At 42.1% G+C, this 17,597-nt stretch overlaps 1 protein-coding gene and 1 pseudogene across 1 annotated transcript in view; both read left to right on the top strand.

Annotated features, from left to right (window-relative positions):
- SPMIP2 (sperm microtubule inner protein 2) overlaps nucleotides 1-13,543 on the top strand; it is a 105,301-nt gene extending 91,758 nt beyond the window's left edge. The window contains exons 4-5 of the mRNA XM_065903799.1: nucleotides 12,460-12,649; nucleotides 13,511-13,543. Of these exons, the coding sequence (XP_065759871.1) occupies nucleotides 12,460-12,649; nucleotides 13,511-13,543 (223 nt within the window). The remainder of the gene's footprint in view (nucleotides 1-12,459; nucleotides 12,650-13,510) is intronic.
- On the top strand, nucleotides 9,768-11,262 carry LOC136145618 (basigin pseudogene; annotated as a pseudogene).
- Nucleotides 13,544-17,597: the final 4,054 nt, after the last annotated feature.

The following is a 17,597-nucleotide window of genomic DNA, read 5'->3' as shown; positions in this document are numbered from 1 at the left end:
TCTGTGAAAACTATCAGACAACCAGTCACTGGACGGGAAGCAAAAGTTTGGAGCTGCTTGAAAAGTTTCCTACTCAGAGAAATGTTATATACAATCTTTTTTTTTTTTTAAACTGGCTGGTTCAAATCCCAACTCCAGTTCTTTATTTTTTTAATTTTAAAATTTTTATACAATTTTTAAAGGTTACTTTCCACTTAGAGTTATTACAAAGTATTGGCTGTATTCCTTATATTGTACAATATATCCTTGAGCCTATCTTATATCCTGTAGTTTGTACCTCCCCCTTCCTTGCCTCTCTATTGCCCCCAACCACTGGTAACCACTCGTTTGTTCTATATATCTGTAAATCTGCTTCTTTTGTTATACTCACATTTGTCGTATTTTTTAGACTCCACATATAAGTGATATCAGACAGTATCTGTCTTTCTGTCTGATTTATTTCACTTAACATAAGGCCATCCATGTTGGTACAAATGGCAAAATTTTGTTCTTTTTTAATAGGTGAGTAATATTTAATTGTGTATATATGTACATATATACATATACACCGCTTCTTTATCCATTCATCTGTCAGTGGACACTTAGTTTGCTTCTGTATCTTGGCAGTTGTAAACAATACTGCAATGAACATTGGGGTGTATGTATATTTTTTAATCGTTTTTTTTTTTTTTTTCAGATATAGACCCAGAAATGGAATTTCTGGGTCATACGGTAGTTTTAGTTTCTTGAGAAATCTCCATACTGTTTTCCACAATAGCCTCACCAGTTTAAATTCCTACCAAGAGTGTGCCAGCTTCCCTTTTCTCCATGTCCTCTCCAGTATTTGCTATTTCTGCTCATTTTAATGATGGCCATTCTGACAGGTATGAGGTGATATCTCACTGTGGTTTTGATTTGCATTTTCCTGAGGATTAGCAACATTGAGCATCTTTTCATGTGCCTTTTGGCCATCAGTATTTCTTCTTTAAGAAAAAAATGCCTATTTAGGTCTTCTGCCCACTCTTAAATCTCATTCTTTGATTTTTTAACAGTACTGAGTTGTATGAGCTATTTATATACATTGGCTATTAATCTCTTATTGTTCATATCATTTGAAAATATCTTCTCCCATTCAGTAGATTGTCTTTTTGTTTTGTTTTATGATCTGTCTTAAAATTCCCTGGAAACATCCCATTCTCAGGACTTGTCATTATTTGGCCTGACTGTGTGAGCAGCTCTATCTCACAGGCATTCACAGGCACTCATCCAAGGCAATAATCATTTAATGTCACAGCTGCCTGAAGTGGGGAGGAGGGCTACACCAACTGGGGCAAACAAGAAGCTGATCAAAAATCTTTAAGGGAAAAACTGGGAAAAGAGATGTTGCTGCTGCTAAGTCGCTTCAGTCGTGTCCAACTCTGTGCGACCCTATAGATGGCAGCCCACCAGGCTCCCCCATCCCTGGGATTCTCCAGGCAAGAACACTGGAGTGGGTTGCCATTTCCTTCTCCAATGCATGAAAGTGAAAAGTGAAAGTGAAGTCGCTCAGTCGTGTCCAACTCTCAGCGACCCCATGGACTGCAGCCTACCAGGCTGCTCCGTCCATGAGATTTTCCAGGCAAGAGTACTGGAGTGGGGTGCCATTGCCTTCTCCTGAGATGTCGCTAGGGGATTTCAAAAAGCTGTAACATATTCCTAGAAATCTAGAAGGCAATGCACATGCCCAGGAAAGACCCCAGTATGTCCTAATTGCTCACCTTTGGCTGACTTTGAAAGCTCCATGAGGGCAGGAAATGAAGACTAGGGCAGAGTTGTAAGCTGCCTACTAGGACATTGAAGATATGCCCACACACTCATAAAGGCCAAAAAACACACTGATTTGAGGCACTGAAGGAAATTTCTTTCTAATCTCTAGCTGACCACTAAGCTAAGCAAGCAGAAAATTCAGGAGGCATGCATGACAGTTTTAAAAAGTAGTCTAGGAAAGTCACTAAACAACAGCAATGTCACCACCACTACCACCAAGAAACAAACAAAACAGAACAAACGAAATCCGAGCAGCAACAGCAAGCCCTGGAGAGAGGGAGGAAATCTCATTTCCAGAATTAGCACACTGCACTATCTCAAATGCCAAATTTTCAACAAAAAATTATGAGACAAACAAGGAACAGGAAACTATGGCTAACACTCAGGGGGGAAAGCAGTCAGTAGAAACTGTGTTCAAGGAAGCACAGATATAAGTGTAATTAAGTCAACTGTTACAAATATGTTCAAAATACTAAGAGAAAGTGCTTCAGTAGGTGGGTTAGGTGTGGCAGAGGATAGAATAGAACATGAGTGTGACTGAGCTTAACACGCAGGTGAGTGCTAACCAGGGAAGAGACCAGGGCATGACTCAAGGTCCCTAAGAACAGACAGGGCTTCCCAGGTGGCGCTAGTGGTAAAGAACTTGCTTGTCAATGCAGGAGACATACGAGATGCAGGTTTGATTCCTGGGTTGGGAAGATCCCCTGAAGGAGGAAATGGCAACCCACTCTAGTATTCTTGCCTAGAGAATCCCATGGACGGAGGCGTCTGGCAGGCTGGTTCATAGGTTCCCAAAGAGTCAGACAAGACCGAAGTGACTTAGCGCAGCTCACAAGAGCAGACAACAGCATCCAGGCTCAAATGGTACCTTGTTTACCTACCTCAAGAGGAGACAGTACACAAATATTCATCTCTTCCCTTTGTAACAGCCCTCCATAGCTGGTGGGTCCGCTCAGCAGCTGCCATGGCCAGTGAGCTGCATTCTTCTCACTTGGTGCCATAGAAGAAGGACACCAACTCTTACTCCTTAGAGTCTGAAATAGACAAAGTTGGGGATGTCCCTGACACATGCATTGCCAAGCAGTTCTGAGAAAGTTTCACATGCTCAAGATTAAGGGAACAGGCAGTACTGACTGTGCTCTGAACTCTGTGCATCCAGGATGACTTGTGAGCTTGCCAGCATGTCCTTCACTGAGCACAAGGAATTTCTTGGGAACACAAAGGAAGTGTTGGACTGAACTTGGACGCTACCCTCACAGAAACCATGTTCAAAAATTTAAAGGAAATCATGAGAACAAGGTTTTGCCAATGAGAGAATATCAATAAAGAGATAAAAACTGTACATATAAAAATAGAAATTCTGAAATTGAAAAGTACAGTAACTAAAATTTAAAAATTCCTTATGGGAGCTTAATAGCAGATCTGAGCTGTCAGAAAAGAATTGATAAATTTGAATATAGGTCAACTAGGTTTATATGACCTGAGGAAAAGAAAGAATAAAAGACTTTTAAGAAAATGAACAAGGAAGAGAGTTCTGAGACTGTATCAACATAGCATAATGAGAATCCCAGAAGGATAGGAGACAGAAAGGAAGGGGCAGAAAGAGTATTTGAAGAAATTAATGGCCAGAAGCTTCCCAAATTTGATAAAAAACAATAATTGACATATTTAAGAAACTCAATAAACTTCAAGTAATATAAACTCAGAGACCGGGCAAAGACTAAGAGAGAATCTTGAAAGTAGCAGGAGAAAAATGAGCCATTGTATACACGGATCTTCGAAATTAACAGTTAAATTCTGAGCATAAATAATGGGAGCCAGAAGGTAATAGAATGACATATGCAATGTGCTGAAAGAAAAAAATGTCTGCCAAAAATTCTATACTCAGAAAAACTATCCTTCAAAAATGAAGGAGAAATTAAGGCACTCCTGACAAACAAAAACTGAGAGATTTTTTGTCACTAGCAGATCTGCCCTACGCCAAATGCTAAAAAAAGTCTTTCAGGTTGAAATGAAAGGGCAATAAACAGCAATTGAAATCCATAAAAGAATTAACAAGCAACGGTAAAGATAAACTATATAGGTAAATTTAAAAGTCAGTATTAGTGCATTTTGCCTTTTAACTTTTTTTCTCTATGATTTAAAAGACAACTGCATAGAACAATAATTATACAATTTTGTTGATGGGCTTATAATTTAGAAAGATGCAAATTTTATGATAATAGTACAAACAAGGAGGAAGAGCATGGAGCTATGTTGAAACAAAGTTCTTGTATATGATTGAAATTAGGTTGGAATTAATTGAAACTAGGTTATTTTAAATTAAGATATTAATTAAATCCCCATGCCAACCACTAAAAAAAAAATCCCTCAGAAACATACAATAAAGGCATAACAAAGGAATTAAAATAGCATACTAGAAAATACACATTCACCTCAAAAGAAAACAGTAATGGAGAAATAGAGAAACAAAAACAACATTAGGCATATAGAAAACAAATAACAAAATAACATAAAAATCCTACTTTATCAATAATTACAGTGAGTGTAAATGGGCCAGTCAAAAGGTAGAGATTGGCAAAAAAAATGATCCAAACATATAATATATATCCAAGTATAAACAGAAGCACTTTAGATATAAAAATGCATATAAATCAGAAGTTTAAAAAATGGAAAAAAGGTGTATCATGCAAATAGTAAACAAAGAGAGTTGGAATTGATATCCTAATATTAGACAAAGTAGACTTTAAGACAAAAATTGTTACAAGAGACAAAGAAAGATGGTTTATGATGATGAAAGGGCCTTAATGTCTTCCATGACATAAAAACTATAAGCAAATATGCATCTACAACAAAGCCAAAAAAAGAAAAAAAAGAGGAAAAACTGACAGAACTAAAGGGAAAAGTAGGCGATTCAACAATAATAGCTGGAGAATTCAGTATGTCATTATCTATAATGAATAGAACAACTAGACAAAAGATCAACAAGGAATTAGAAGATTTGATAAACACTAGACTTAGAAATCTGTAGAATACGCCATCTCATGACAACAGAAAACACATTGTTTTCAAGAGCACATAAATTTTCTCTAGGATATAGCATGCTATACCATAAAATGAGCCTGAATAATTTAAGAGGAGTGGAATCATACAAAATATGTGTTTTGAAAATAATGGAACTAAATTTTAAATCAACAAAAAGGGAAATTTAAGAAATTCACTTGTATGTAGACATACAACACAAACTTAACCTGCAAGTCAGAAAAAAATCACAAGGGATTTTGAAAATGCTTTGAGATGAATGAAAACAAATGCACAACATTTGAAAACTTATGGGGTACAGATAGAGCAGTGCTCAGGGGGAGACTGTAAGTTTAGCTGTATTTAAAGAAGAAAAATCTAAAGAATCAAATCTTAAATTTCAAAACTCTAGAAAATGAAATGTAAACTAAACTTAAAGCAAGTAGAAGGAAAAAATAATAATACACAGGGCAGAAATAAATGAAATTGAAAATAGAAAAATAATAGATAGAATCAATAAAACAAAAGTTGGTTCTTGGAACATATAACATAATTGGCAAATATTTAGTGAGACTAAAAATACAAGATCCATACTATAAATGAAGCAAATCAGATAGAGAAGGACAAGTACTATATGATATCACTGATATTACAAAACAGAAACAGACTCACAGATAAAGAAAGTGAACTTACAGATACCAAAAGAGAAAGGGGAGGAGGAAGGATAAATTAGAAGTATGGATTAACAGATACACATCACTACATACAAAATAGATAAGCAACAAGGATCTACTGTGTAGCACAGGGGGCTGTATCCAATATCTTGTAATAACTATAATGAGAAAGAATCTGTGCAACCGAAGCTAACACAATATTTAAACCAACCATAGTTAAATTAAAAAAAGGAAATACAAGATTCAAATTGCCAAAATCAGAGACATTACTGCTGATCTTACAGAAATAAAAAGGATTACTATAAATAATGGCAAGCTAACACTCACAGTTAACACTTACACCTAAATAAAGGTAAGTGAGAAAATGGACAAACCCTAGAAACACACAAATTACTAAAACTAAAGAACAAATAGAAAATCTGAATAATTATATAAGTAAAGAGATTGAATTATAATAAAAAAACTTTCCACAAGAAAGAGACTAAGTCTACTTAGCTACACTGGTGAATTCTAGAAAACATTTATAGAAGAATTAGTATCAGTCTTTCAAAAATTCCTCCAAATAGAAGAGGAGGAATGTTTCCTTATTTATTCGTTACCCTGACAGTAAATGAGGCAAACTGTAGACCAGACTCTGTTATGAATATAGATGCAAAAATCCTTAACAGAATACCAGCAAACAAAAATTATATCCAGCAACATGTGAAAAGGCTTATACATTATGACTAACTGGCATTTGTCCCAGGAATGCAAGATTGGCTCAACATGAAAATCAATCAGTGTAATACACTATATCTATAGAACAGGGGTAAAAACTACTTGGTCATCGACTGAGCAACTGAACTGAACTGAATATACATTATATATGTGTATACCACAACATCTTTATCCATTTATCCATTGACAGACACTTGGGTTGTTTCCATGTCTTGGCTGTTATAAATAATGCTGCTGTAAACATTGGGGTGCAAGCATCTTTTCAATTTAGTGTTTTTGTTCCCTTTAGATATACTCCCAGAAGTGGAATTGCCAGAGCTTATGGCAATTCTAATTATTTTGAGGATCCTCTATACTTGTTTCCATAGTGGTTGCACCAATTCACATTCCTGCCAACAGTGTTCGAGTTCCCTTTGCTCTACATCCTCACCAACACTTATTTTTTGTCTTTTTGATGATGGCCTTTTTGACAGGTGTGAGGCGATATCTTACTATAGTTTTAATCTGCATTTCCCTAATGATTAGTGACGTTGAACATCTTCTCATGTGTGTGTTGGCCTTTCATGTATCTCTAAAGGAGAAAATGGGAAAATGTCTCTTCAGACCCTTTGCCCATTTAAAAATTGGCATTTTTTTTTTATTTTGCTATTGAGTTTTTTAATGTATTTTGGATATTAGCCCTTTATCAGATATCCAGTTTGCAAATATTTTTCCCCATTACATAAGTTGTGTTTTCACTTCATTGATGGTTTCTTTTGCAGTACAAAACCTTTTTAATTTGATGTAGCCCTAATTGTTTATTTTTTATTCTGCTGCTTACGCTAATTTCCTCTAATTTTGATGATTATATTGAAGTTATATAGAATGTCTTTGTTTGCAGGAATTACACATGTAAGTATTGAGTTGGCCAAAAAGCGTCTTTGCAGTTTTTCATCACATTTCATGACCATAAACTGAAGGAACTTTTTGGTCAAGCCAGTAGTTGGGAATAATGGGTATTATTTCAATAACGTACTTTCAAATTGTTTAGGAAAAGAAGCCTTTATGGTGTGCCTCCATCTTTCTATAAGCTTGAATTTATTTAAAAAGAAAAAGACCTGAGCCTTAAGGGTCTACTTAACATAATCAATAGAATGTTACATTAAGAATATTTGCATTATTTGGGGATAGTGGTCTGTGCATGTGTCTGTGTGTGTGTTTCTCTGTGTGTGTGTGTCTGTGTGTGTCTGTGTGTGTGTATGTCTGTGTGTGTCTGTGTGTGTGTCTGTGTGTGTCTGTGTGTGTCTGTGTGTGTGTTTCTCTGTGTCTGTGTGTGTGTTTCTCTGTGTGTGTGTGTGTGTCTGTGTGTGTCTGTGTGTGTTTCTCTGTGTGTGTGTGTCTGTGTGTGTCTGTGTGTATGTCTGTGTGTGTGTCTGTGTGTGTGTCTGTGTGTGTGTTTCTCTGTGTGTGTCTGTGTCTGTATGTGTCTGTGTGTGTGTGTCTGTGTGTGTGTCTGTGTGTGTCTGTGTGTGTCTGTGTGTGTCTGTGTGTGTCTGTGTGTGTGTTTCTCTGTGTGTGTCTGTGTGTGTGTTTCTCTGTGTGTCTGTGTGTGTCTGTGTGTGTCTGTGTGTGTCTGTGTGTGTGTCTGTGTGTGTGTGTCTGTGTGTGTCTGTGTGTGTCTGTGTGTGTCTGTGTGTGTGTCTGTGTGTGTGTGTCTGTGCATGTGTGTGTCTGTGTCTGTATGTGTCTGTCTGTGTGTGTCTATGTGTGTGTGTGTGTGTGTGTGTGTGTGTGTGGAGTGTTTGCTGCCATGTGCATTTGTAACTAACACCAAATCATTACCAATGGCCTGACATTCACACTTCAAACATTTCTGGCGCCAAAACTCCTGCTCTTTCATCAGCTCTTGACTTTTGTGGCTCATTTGTAAGTTCCATTATAGTGTGTATAAATTTCCATAGTTAATATGGCAATTGTATGTATAAGATCTCTAAAGTCTCTGACTTACAATTAATTTTAATTTTCTATTGTTCCTGGTAATGTGAGATTCAGCGCCATAGGACGGTCTGAATTTAAAACAGATTATAAAATATTTTTGCACTTGAATGAAGACTAAGGACATGCAAGGATTTTTCTTTTCTAAGCTCTTCTGTGTCATTCCTTCTGTAATATATTATTTTTAGGGAAATGTGGCACATTTATATGAAATGGTTTTCCCAGGAATCATGAATCAAGCTAGTGGAAACAGTAAACAGTGCCTGTTCCATACATTCTAACCAGCAGCTCTCTTTCCCTTTATGCTTTCCTAAAATTGTCCCTGGCAATTACTCTGTAGTCACGAATAAGAAAACTCAGACAGGAGGGTGCAGGATCCATGCCTGCATACCTGCCCTGGTGGGAGGAAAGCAGCTGCAGAAGGGTCGGGCCTTAAAGTGACTCAGCTCTGATCCTCTCCCTCCTCATCCATCACAGACCCCCGGGCCAGCCATCCTTCAGGAGAGTAATGCGCCTGGGAGGCAGTGATGAAGGAGGCACTTCTGGGCCCTTTAAGGAGCCCCGAAATGGGAGGAGGAGAACCTGTTGCACTAGCAATTTATTAATAAGTATATTCTACCAGCTTCCATCAGATAAGCCAAATACAATGTGCTACCAAAGGAGGAAAACAGTTAAAAAAAAAAAAAAAAACTAAGATCATGGCATCCGGTCCCAATGTTTCACAGCAAATAAATGGGGAAAAAGTGGAAACGGTGACAGATTTTATTTTCTTGGACTGCAAAATCACTGCAGATGGTGACTGAAACCACAAAATTAAAAGACACTTGCTGCTTGAAAGAAAAGCTATGACAAACGTAGACAGCATATTAAAAAGCAGAGACATTACTTTGCCGACAAAGGTCTATCAAAGTTTTTCCAGTAGTCATGTACGGAAGTGAGAGTTGGACCATAAAGAAGGCTGAGGGCCAAAGAACTGATGCTCTTGAAGTGTGATGCTGGAGAAGACTCCTGAGAGTCGTTTGGACTGCAAGAAAATCAAACCAGTCAAACCTAAAGGAAATCCACCCTGAATATTCATCGGAAGGACTGATGCTGAAGCTGAAGCTCCAACACTTTGGCCCCCTGATGTGAGGAGTCTACTCATTAGAAAAGACCCGGATCCTGGGAAATATTGACAGTGGGAGGAGAAGGGGATGACAGAGGATGGGATGGTTGGATGGCATCGTTGACTCAATGAACACGAGTTTGAGCAAGCTCCGGGAGTTGGTGATGGACAGGGAGGCCTTGCATGCTGCAGTCCATGGGGTCACAAACTGTCGACATGACTTAGTGACTGAATGACAACAAGAGGTGAATGAAGTCTTCAGAGGAGAGGTGTTGTCAAGGAGTAGCTGCCATTTGTCCCTGAAGGAGAGGGCGGTCACAGGGAGAAGGAAAAGTGGGGGACAAGGCCAGCGGTCTGGAGGTGAGTCCTCCTCTGAACTTCGGAGGTGGGGGTGGCTGGGAGCACAGGGGTCTCAGCGGGGAGAAAACGGCCAGTGCGAGGGGCCTAGGGGCCCCATGGGCAGAGCATTAAAAAAAGAAACAGACATAGTGCCGCGGGAGGCGGTTGCGCCGGGACGGAGGGACGGCGGGACATGGCGGCTGGTCAGATCGCGGTGTTGGGGCTCGTGCTGTTGAGCGCCCAGGGTGGCTTCGGGGCAGGGAGCAGGATCTGGACGACCATAAACGATGATGGCTCCAAAACGCGGCTCACCTGTGCCTTGAATCACAGGTCCACAGAAATTGTGGGCCACCGCTGGGTGAAGGGGGGCAAGGTGCTGAAGGAGGATACCCTGCCTGACCTGAAGACGGAGTACGAGGTGGACTCAGAAGACCGCTCAGGCCAATACTCCTGCATCTTCCTTCCAGAGCACGCGGGCCGCACCAATCTGGAAGTGAAAGGACCCCCCAGAGTCATGGCCGTGAAGAAGTCAGAGCACGCCACGGAGGGGGAGACTGCGGTCCTAGTCTGCAAATCGGACTCCTTCCCGCCGATCATCTACTGGCTGTGGTACAAGAAGAGCGAGTCCGGGGACCAGGTCATCACCAACGGCGCCCAGAGCAAGTTCTTTGTGGTGTCCTCGGAGAGCCGCACGGAGCTGCACATCCCCGGCGTGGACCTGAAGGAGGACCCCGGCACGTACGTGTGCAACGGTACCAGCCTGGAGGGCACCAGCCTGGAGGGCACCAGCCAGGCGGCCATCACGTTGCGCGCACACAACCGCTTCGCTGCCCTCTGGCCCTTCCTGGGCATTGTGGCCGAGGTGCTTGTACTTGTCACCATCATCTTCATCTACGAGAAGCGGCGGAAGCCGGACGAGGTCTTGGATGATGAAGACACAGGCTCTGCTCCATTGAAGAGCAGCGGGAACCCCTTGAATGACAAAGACAAGAATGTTCGCCAGAGGAACTCCAGCTGAGAGGACCAGGATGAGTCTACAGGCAGCGCAGAGAACAGCCCCACGCTCTTCCCTCTGTGGAAACCCCCCAGCGAAAGCAGACCCTGTTATACATTCAGACTACACATTTTCTTCTTTTTTAAAAACTGAAGTAGGGTTTTCTATGTGTAGAATTCTGGTCCTTAGGGGCTTTGCTTTTCTTGTTTAAGCATCTCGTGAGCACCCCAGGCCTCATGAGGTTTGTGTAAGGCTCCTGCTGCACCCCCCCACCCCACTGGCCCCCTGGGCTGTTAGTGTCCTGATCTATTTACAGGGCAGGGCTGAAGGCTCCTGCCCCAGGTCCATCTCTGAGGCTCCTGGGCTGGGTTGGGCTGGAGCCAGGCCCCTGCCCTTCCGGAAGGTCACAGGAAGGTCCCAGGCTGTGTGCCGGGCCAAGCATCCTGCCCTCTGGAGCCAGTGCTGTCTGTCACTGCAGGTCTGAGCACATGGCGGCCTTAAGGGCACCCCCCCTCACCAACGCCCCGTCTGCACACACAGGAGGAAGGCAGTTTGGCCGATAGGCTCAGAGCTGCTGTGCTGGGCCTGAGCCCCACTCCCTACCATCCTGCTCACAATAAAGTCTGACCCTCAAAAAAAAAAAAAAAAAGAAACAGACAGTGACCACCCCCCTTTGTGGACTTGGAGTGTGGACCTCCGTCCTACTAGCAATGGGGTGTCTGGGGGCAAGCTTGCAAGAGGTGACAGGGTCTCTGTGGTTGTGGAGAGGAAGGAGGGGTCTGGTGGAAGAAGGGGTCTCCCTGTCCACTCAGCTCCTCTCAGTGCTGCCTCTCCTCCTGGCCCCAATTCCTACAAGTTCTAGAACCCACCTCTCTTTAGTTGTCTTCAAGTTACTTCCCTAGTGTTGGACTTGCCAGGAGTGAGGGCCGCACAGATCTGCCCCGACCCTTGACCCAAAGAACTGAGGAAGCCAGAAGACTCAGGGTCTAGGAAAGGAGTTTTGCAATGGCCAAGAGGCGCTGGGCGCCTGGTAGGAGGAGTTTGGGGGTAGGAAGCTCCAACTTTCCTCCAAATGAGAGTGTTAGTTGCTCAGTCACGTCGGGCTTTTTGCAACCCCATAGACTGTAGCCCCCAGGGTCCTCTATCCGTGGAATTCTCCAGGCAAGAGCATTGGAGTGGGTTGCCATTTCCTTCTCGAGGGCATCTTCCAGATGAGGGATTAAACCTGGGTCTCCTAAGTTGGTGGCCTGGTCCTTTGCTGTCTGAGCTACCAGGGGAGCCCATGGCAAGTCCTTATCCTATGATCCTCTTGTCTTTACCCCTAGACCTGGCCCTTTACCATGGACAAGCAATCCTCAGATAATATTCTAGTTTAAGGGTGTTGGATCAGGAAAGGAGAATGAAGCCAGGATCTTTGCTGTGGCTCATTGTCCAAAGTCAGAGTCTGCCATCACCAAGCTGGCATTTCCCTGAGTTCCCGAGGTCTCAGACCCAGCCAGCGTGTCCTTCAGGAGAACTCAAGGCCTGGCTCGCCCCCAGCTTCCCATCATCTGGCCTGTTCGGCTTGGAAGGATGCCTAGTACAGTCATGGTACTCAGGCAAAATGATCAACAACCTTCCTAGATAAGTGTTCACCTTGGAAGGTAGTTCCCTGGGGAAGTAGAGGGGCAGAGTCTTGAAACTTCTCAGGATGCTGGCTCAGGGCTTGGGGGCCTTAGCTTTTCAAGCTCTGTGGCTAGAAATCACCACGATCACAACAGAAGCGGATGAGTCTCCAGCATCTGAAAACTGGTGGCCTTATTTCTAACATCCTGCCAGTGTGAGGACCAACCAATCTGTTCCTGTTTCAGGCAACCCAATCCTTCTATTATGGATGCGGAAGGAAGCCCCAGTCGTGGTTTTATTGCCTGGCACATGGGGGATTACGAGGACACCAGCCAAAGAAACTCCAAACGGGCCGTCCTCCTCCGACAGAGCAAGGCAGCCCTGCCGATAGTGTCCAGACCGCCGAAGCTGCCGAAGCTACCGAAAAAGGAGGAGGTATGGATCGTTATGGAGAAGGAAATGGCAACCCACTCCGGTACTCTTGCCTGGAGAATTCCATGGATAGAGCAGCCTGGTGGGCTACAGTCCACAGGATCGCAAAGAGTTGGACACAGCTGTGATACTAACTTTCACTTTTCACTTTCATGGGTCATTAGCTTTTCTGAGTCATTCTGGAAAAGGCTAAGCTGTTTTAACATATGACTTAGTGCTGTTTATAGCAATGGGCTTCCTTAGTGGCTCAAATGGTGAAGAATCCACCTGCCAATGCAGGAGACCTGGGTTCAATTTCTGGCTTGAGAAGATCCTCTGGAGAAGGGAATGGCCTCCCACTCCAGTATTCTTGCCTGGAGAATCCCATGGACAGAGGAGCCTGGCAGGCTATAGTCCATGGGGTGGCAAAGAATCAGACACGACTACACTTTCACTTTTGTTTTTACTTTTCATTTAATAGTAATACTACAAATAATCGATTTTATCGCTCTTTTCAACCTATCAAAATGTTTTGTAATTCATATCGGATTTCCACAGTGATGTCTATATAGGTGAGTATTATTCCAATTTTACACAAGAAGTGTGGCTTAGTCCTTAGAACCACTTATATATCGTATGGTTTAACCTAGAGAGCATAGCCATCTGCTTGGTTTCCAAAACCTGAAAAACCTCTCAGTCTGTGAAATGAGGTCAATCTATAACCAATCCTTAAAACCCCACAGAATGGTCAACAGAGTTCCCAGTACAAATTCAAGGTTTTCTCCTCATTACTGTCTGCCTGTGGAACAAGTTGCATAATTTCCCAATGTGGGTTTTTTCATTCATAAAATGGGGATGTTTTTATCTGTCCTGAATATTTTGTAGAGTTACCATGAGAGTCAAGTGGAGAGTGTGTAAGCATATATTCAAATAAACAACTATTTCCTGAGGTCCTTCTGCATCATCCCACAGCAAATCCTCTCTGTAGTCATCCAGCATTTCAATATGGAGTGTGACAAGAACCTTCCCTGATAGAAAATGACCGCACTAGCTCAGATACACTGCGACTCCTGTTCTCTACTAGGAGAGAGGCTGCTTGCCCCCACTGGAGAATCTTGCCACTGCCCTAGAATACTGCTTTCACTCTGGCACCAGAGATTTGTTCATTAGGAGTTGTCTGTGTGACAATTAATTATATATCCATCTGAAACACTCTGTGAGGAACCAAGGAAGTCCTCAGTAGGTCCTGCCCCAGGGATGCTCTGAATTGAAGAAAGGAGCATTTGGCTGCTGACATTCCTATGTGGTCTGAATTTTGAGCTGGGTCCAAGTGAGATTTATTGCAGTGTGTGTGAAAGAGGCTTTAATTCATTATTTTCTACCAGTGAATTAATTTTGTGTAGAACTAGTGTGATCATGGAATGATCCCAAATGCATCCTACTAAATCCAATTGAGATGCTTTTATGCATTAAAAAAAAATCTGTTGAAAGACTGACTCTGGAATGATTTCAAACTTACAGAAGAGGTGCAAGAACAGTACAAAGTGAACTGATACACTCCTCACCCAGAATCATTGGTTGGTAATTTTATTTGCTGTAATGCTTTCTTTCTACACACACACACACACACAAACACACACTTTTGTTTTTACTGAACCATTTGAAGGTAAGTTGCAGACATGGTTTTGCTTTACCTCTGAAGATTTCAGGGTGCATTTCCTAAGAATGAGGGGGTTCTCACACATAACCATGGTACAATGATAAGGTATAGCAAACTTAGCACTGATACAGTGTTACCTAATCTACAGTTCATAACCAAATTTTATTAGTTGACCCAACGATGCTCTTTGTCATGTTCCCTGATGCAATGTTTGATTCAGGATTAGCTCTTATGTTTAGTTCTCAAGCCTCACAGCCTCCTTTAGTTAGGAACAGCTCCTCAGCCTTGATCTTTCATGACACTGATGTTCTTGAAGGAGTCAGACCAGTTCTGTGGAATTCCTCTTAATTCAGGTATACTTGGTATTTTCTTGGGTGATATGTTTCAGGCAGGAATCCCAAGGTGAGTGTTCATGTCATCTGCAGGGTATCACATCACAGAGTACTTGACTCATCATTGGTGATGGTAACTGATCACTTGGTTAAACCTCTTCCCTTCCAGAGATAAACAAAATATTACATCATTCAAAGTAATCTTTTTTATCAGCCATGGTTTTTTTGTAAATTCCAGAGATACCTTAGAAACATTTTCCCCAAGGTCTTTCTTTGGATGATCCCCCCAGGGTTCTTATGGGCGATACTTCCGTAAGTACTCGAGCCCTTTTCCCACCTGACATAAATTCTCTTCAGGGAAAATAGGTTGGAGTAAATTATAAATTCAAGCTTCCAAAGTAAGCCTCACACCAGTCACCTGTGCGTGGCTCCTATTACCATCCTCACCTGAGATGCAGCCCACTTGCCATCCTTATGTTGTGAGAACCAAGACTATGCCCTGGAAGCAGCCTTGGAAAAAGAAAACTTTGTCAATAGTACTGGGAGACTTGGGGGGACATTTTAAACACAAAAACATATACACAATATGATAATGCTTTCTCATCAAGATAGATAGCTGAAAATGGGGACATTTTATATTCATGTTCTAAAGTTTGGATTTATACCTATAAACCCAAGTACAGAGATTAATTTCTAAATGTTTCTAAGAGTGCAATTTATGATATATAACAGTATGTACCATTCTAGTATATAATACCCAAAGTGATTGTACAAATATTTTTGGAAATCAGTTGCACAAATTTCTAAACTATCTCTTCCATGCTATGCTGCGCTAAGTTGCCTCAGTTATTGGAGCAACTTCAGTCAAGTTGCAACCCACGAACTGTAACCCGCCAGGCTCCTCTGTCCATGGAATTCTCCAGGCAAGAATACTGGAGTGGACTGCTGTTTCCTTCTCCAGGGGATCTTCTCAACCCAGGGATCAAACTCTCCTCTCTTATGCTTCCTGCTTTGCCGGTGGGTTCTTTACCACTAGCGCCACCTACATTTCCCCCAATTTCTTCTTTTAAATCACAAAATATCTCTCAAGTCCTACCATCTATTACATTCGTTATTTTCCCTTCTTGCTTTTTGGTTGACATTATTTTCTCCACATAAATAATAGCTACTTAAGTGTTGTGGAACTTCTGTGTATATGACAGACACTTTCAACATTGTCATCCACTTCTATATCATTTCTTTGCTTGCAAATATCTTCATTGCTCCCCTTCCCTCCAAAACATGGACATAATCTCAGGGATTGGTAAGTTCTTTCCCTTGCCCACTCACTCACATTGGATGTGGGAGTAGTGATTTTCACATTTTAATATGCATATGCGTCATCTGGAGTCTTCCCTGGTGGCTCAGATGGTAAAGAATCCACCTGCAATGCAGGAGACCTGGGTTTGACCCTTGGGTTGGGAAGATCCCCTGGAGGAGGGCATGGCAACCCACTCCAGTATTCTTGCCTGGAGAATCCTTATGGACAGAGGAGCCTGGAGGACTACAGTCCATGGAGTTGCAAAGAGTTGGACACGACTGAGCGCCTAAGCACAACAAACACACAAACACACACACACACACACACACACACATGCGCGTCGTCTGGAAATCACAGTAAGCTGCAGATTCTGATTCAGTCTATCTGGGATGGGGCTTGAGGTTCTTCACGTCCAGGGACCCTGAGGTGCTGGAGGATTCACCACCCCAAGCTGCATTTTGAGTCACAGCAGGAGCAAAAGGAAGTGGGAGACCAGGATGAAGGATTAACAGGGCGCAGGCGGTGATCAGCTAGTGCCTTTGGGAAGGGCTCAGAGTCCGACTTTGCAGGCAGCTGAGAAACCAACTGCCTGCAAAGTCGGGGGTGGGAGTCGGTGCTCAGTGGTGAGGCCAGAGGAGGTGGACCAGGTGCTGAGGAGCTTGGATTTTCCTGGACCAACTTTCTTTTTTTAATTAATTTTTATTGGAGTATAGTTGCTTTATAATGTGTGTTAGTTGCTGCTGTGGAGCAAAATGAATCAGTCACACGTATACTTAGATCCCCTCAGTTCTGGATTCCCTTCCCACTTAGGTCACCTCAGAGCGCTGAGTAGAGTTCCCTGAACAATACAGTAGGTTCTCATTAGTTATCTGTCTTACACATCAATAAGTCGATCCCAATCACCCAATTTATCCTACTCACTCTTTCCCTCTGGGTATCCGTAAGTTTGTTCTCTACGTCCATGTCTCTATTTCTGCTTTGCAAATAAGCTCATCTGTGCCATTTCCCTAGATTCCACATATAAGCAATATTATATATTTGTTTTTCTCTTTCTGATGTATCTACTGTGTATGACAATTTTAATCTCGAGATCCATCCACATCTCTGTAAGTGGCACTATTTCATTCATTTTTATGGCTGAGTAAAATTCCATTTTATATATGTACCATGTCTTCTTTATCCATTCCTCTATTGATGGACATTTAGGTTGCTTTCATATCCTGGCTATTGTAAACAGTGCTGCTAGAAACATTGGGGTACATGTACCATTTTTAATTGTGTTTTTTTCTGGATATATGTCCAGGAGTGGGATTGCTGGTTCATAGTGTAATTCTACTTTTAGTATTTTAAGGAGCCTTCATTCTTTTCTCCAGAGTGACTGCACTGATTTAAATTCCCACCAACAATATAGGAGTGTTCCCTTTTCTCCACATCCCCTCCAGCATTTATTGTTTGTAGAATTTTTTTGATGATGGTCATTCTGATCAGTGTGAGGTGATACCTCCTTGTAGTTTTGATTTGCATTTCTCTAAAAACAGAAGTGACAGGGTTAAGCTTTCGTTTTGGGGAGGTCATTTAGATGGCAGCCTGGAAGAGGATTGCTGAGAGGGAGGTGAATTTGAGGGCATTGTGGTAACCCAGTTGAGAAATGAGGAGGGATTGAAAGAAGGCAAAGGGGAA

The sequence above is a fragment of the Muntiacus reevesi genome, chromosome 13 (assembly GCF_963930625.1).
Source record: "Muntiacus reevesi chromosome 13, mMunRee1.1, whole genome shotgun sequence".
NCBI classification, from domain to species: domain Eukaryota; kingdom Metazoa; phylum Chordata; class Mammalia; order Artiodactyla; family Cervidae; genus Muntiacus; species Muntiacus reevesi.
This window is presented reverse-complemented; position numbering and strand designations above follow the sequence as displayed.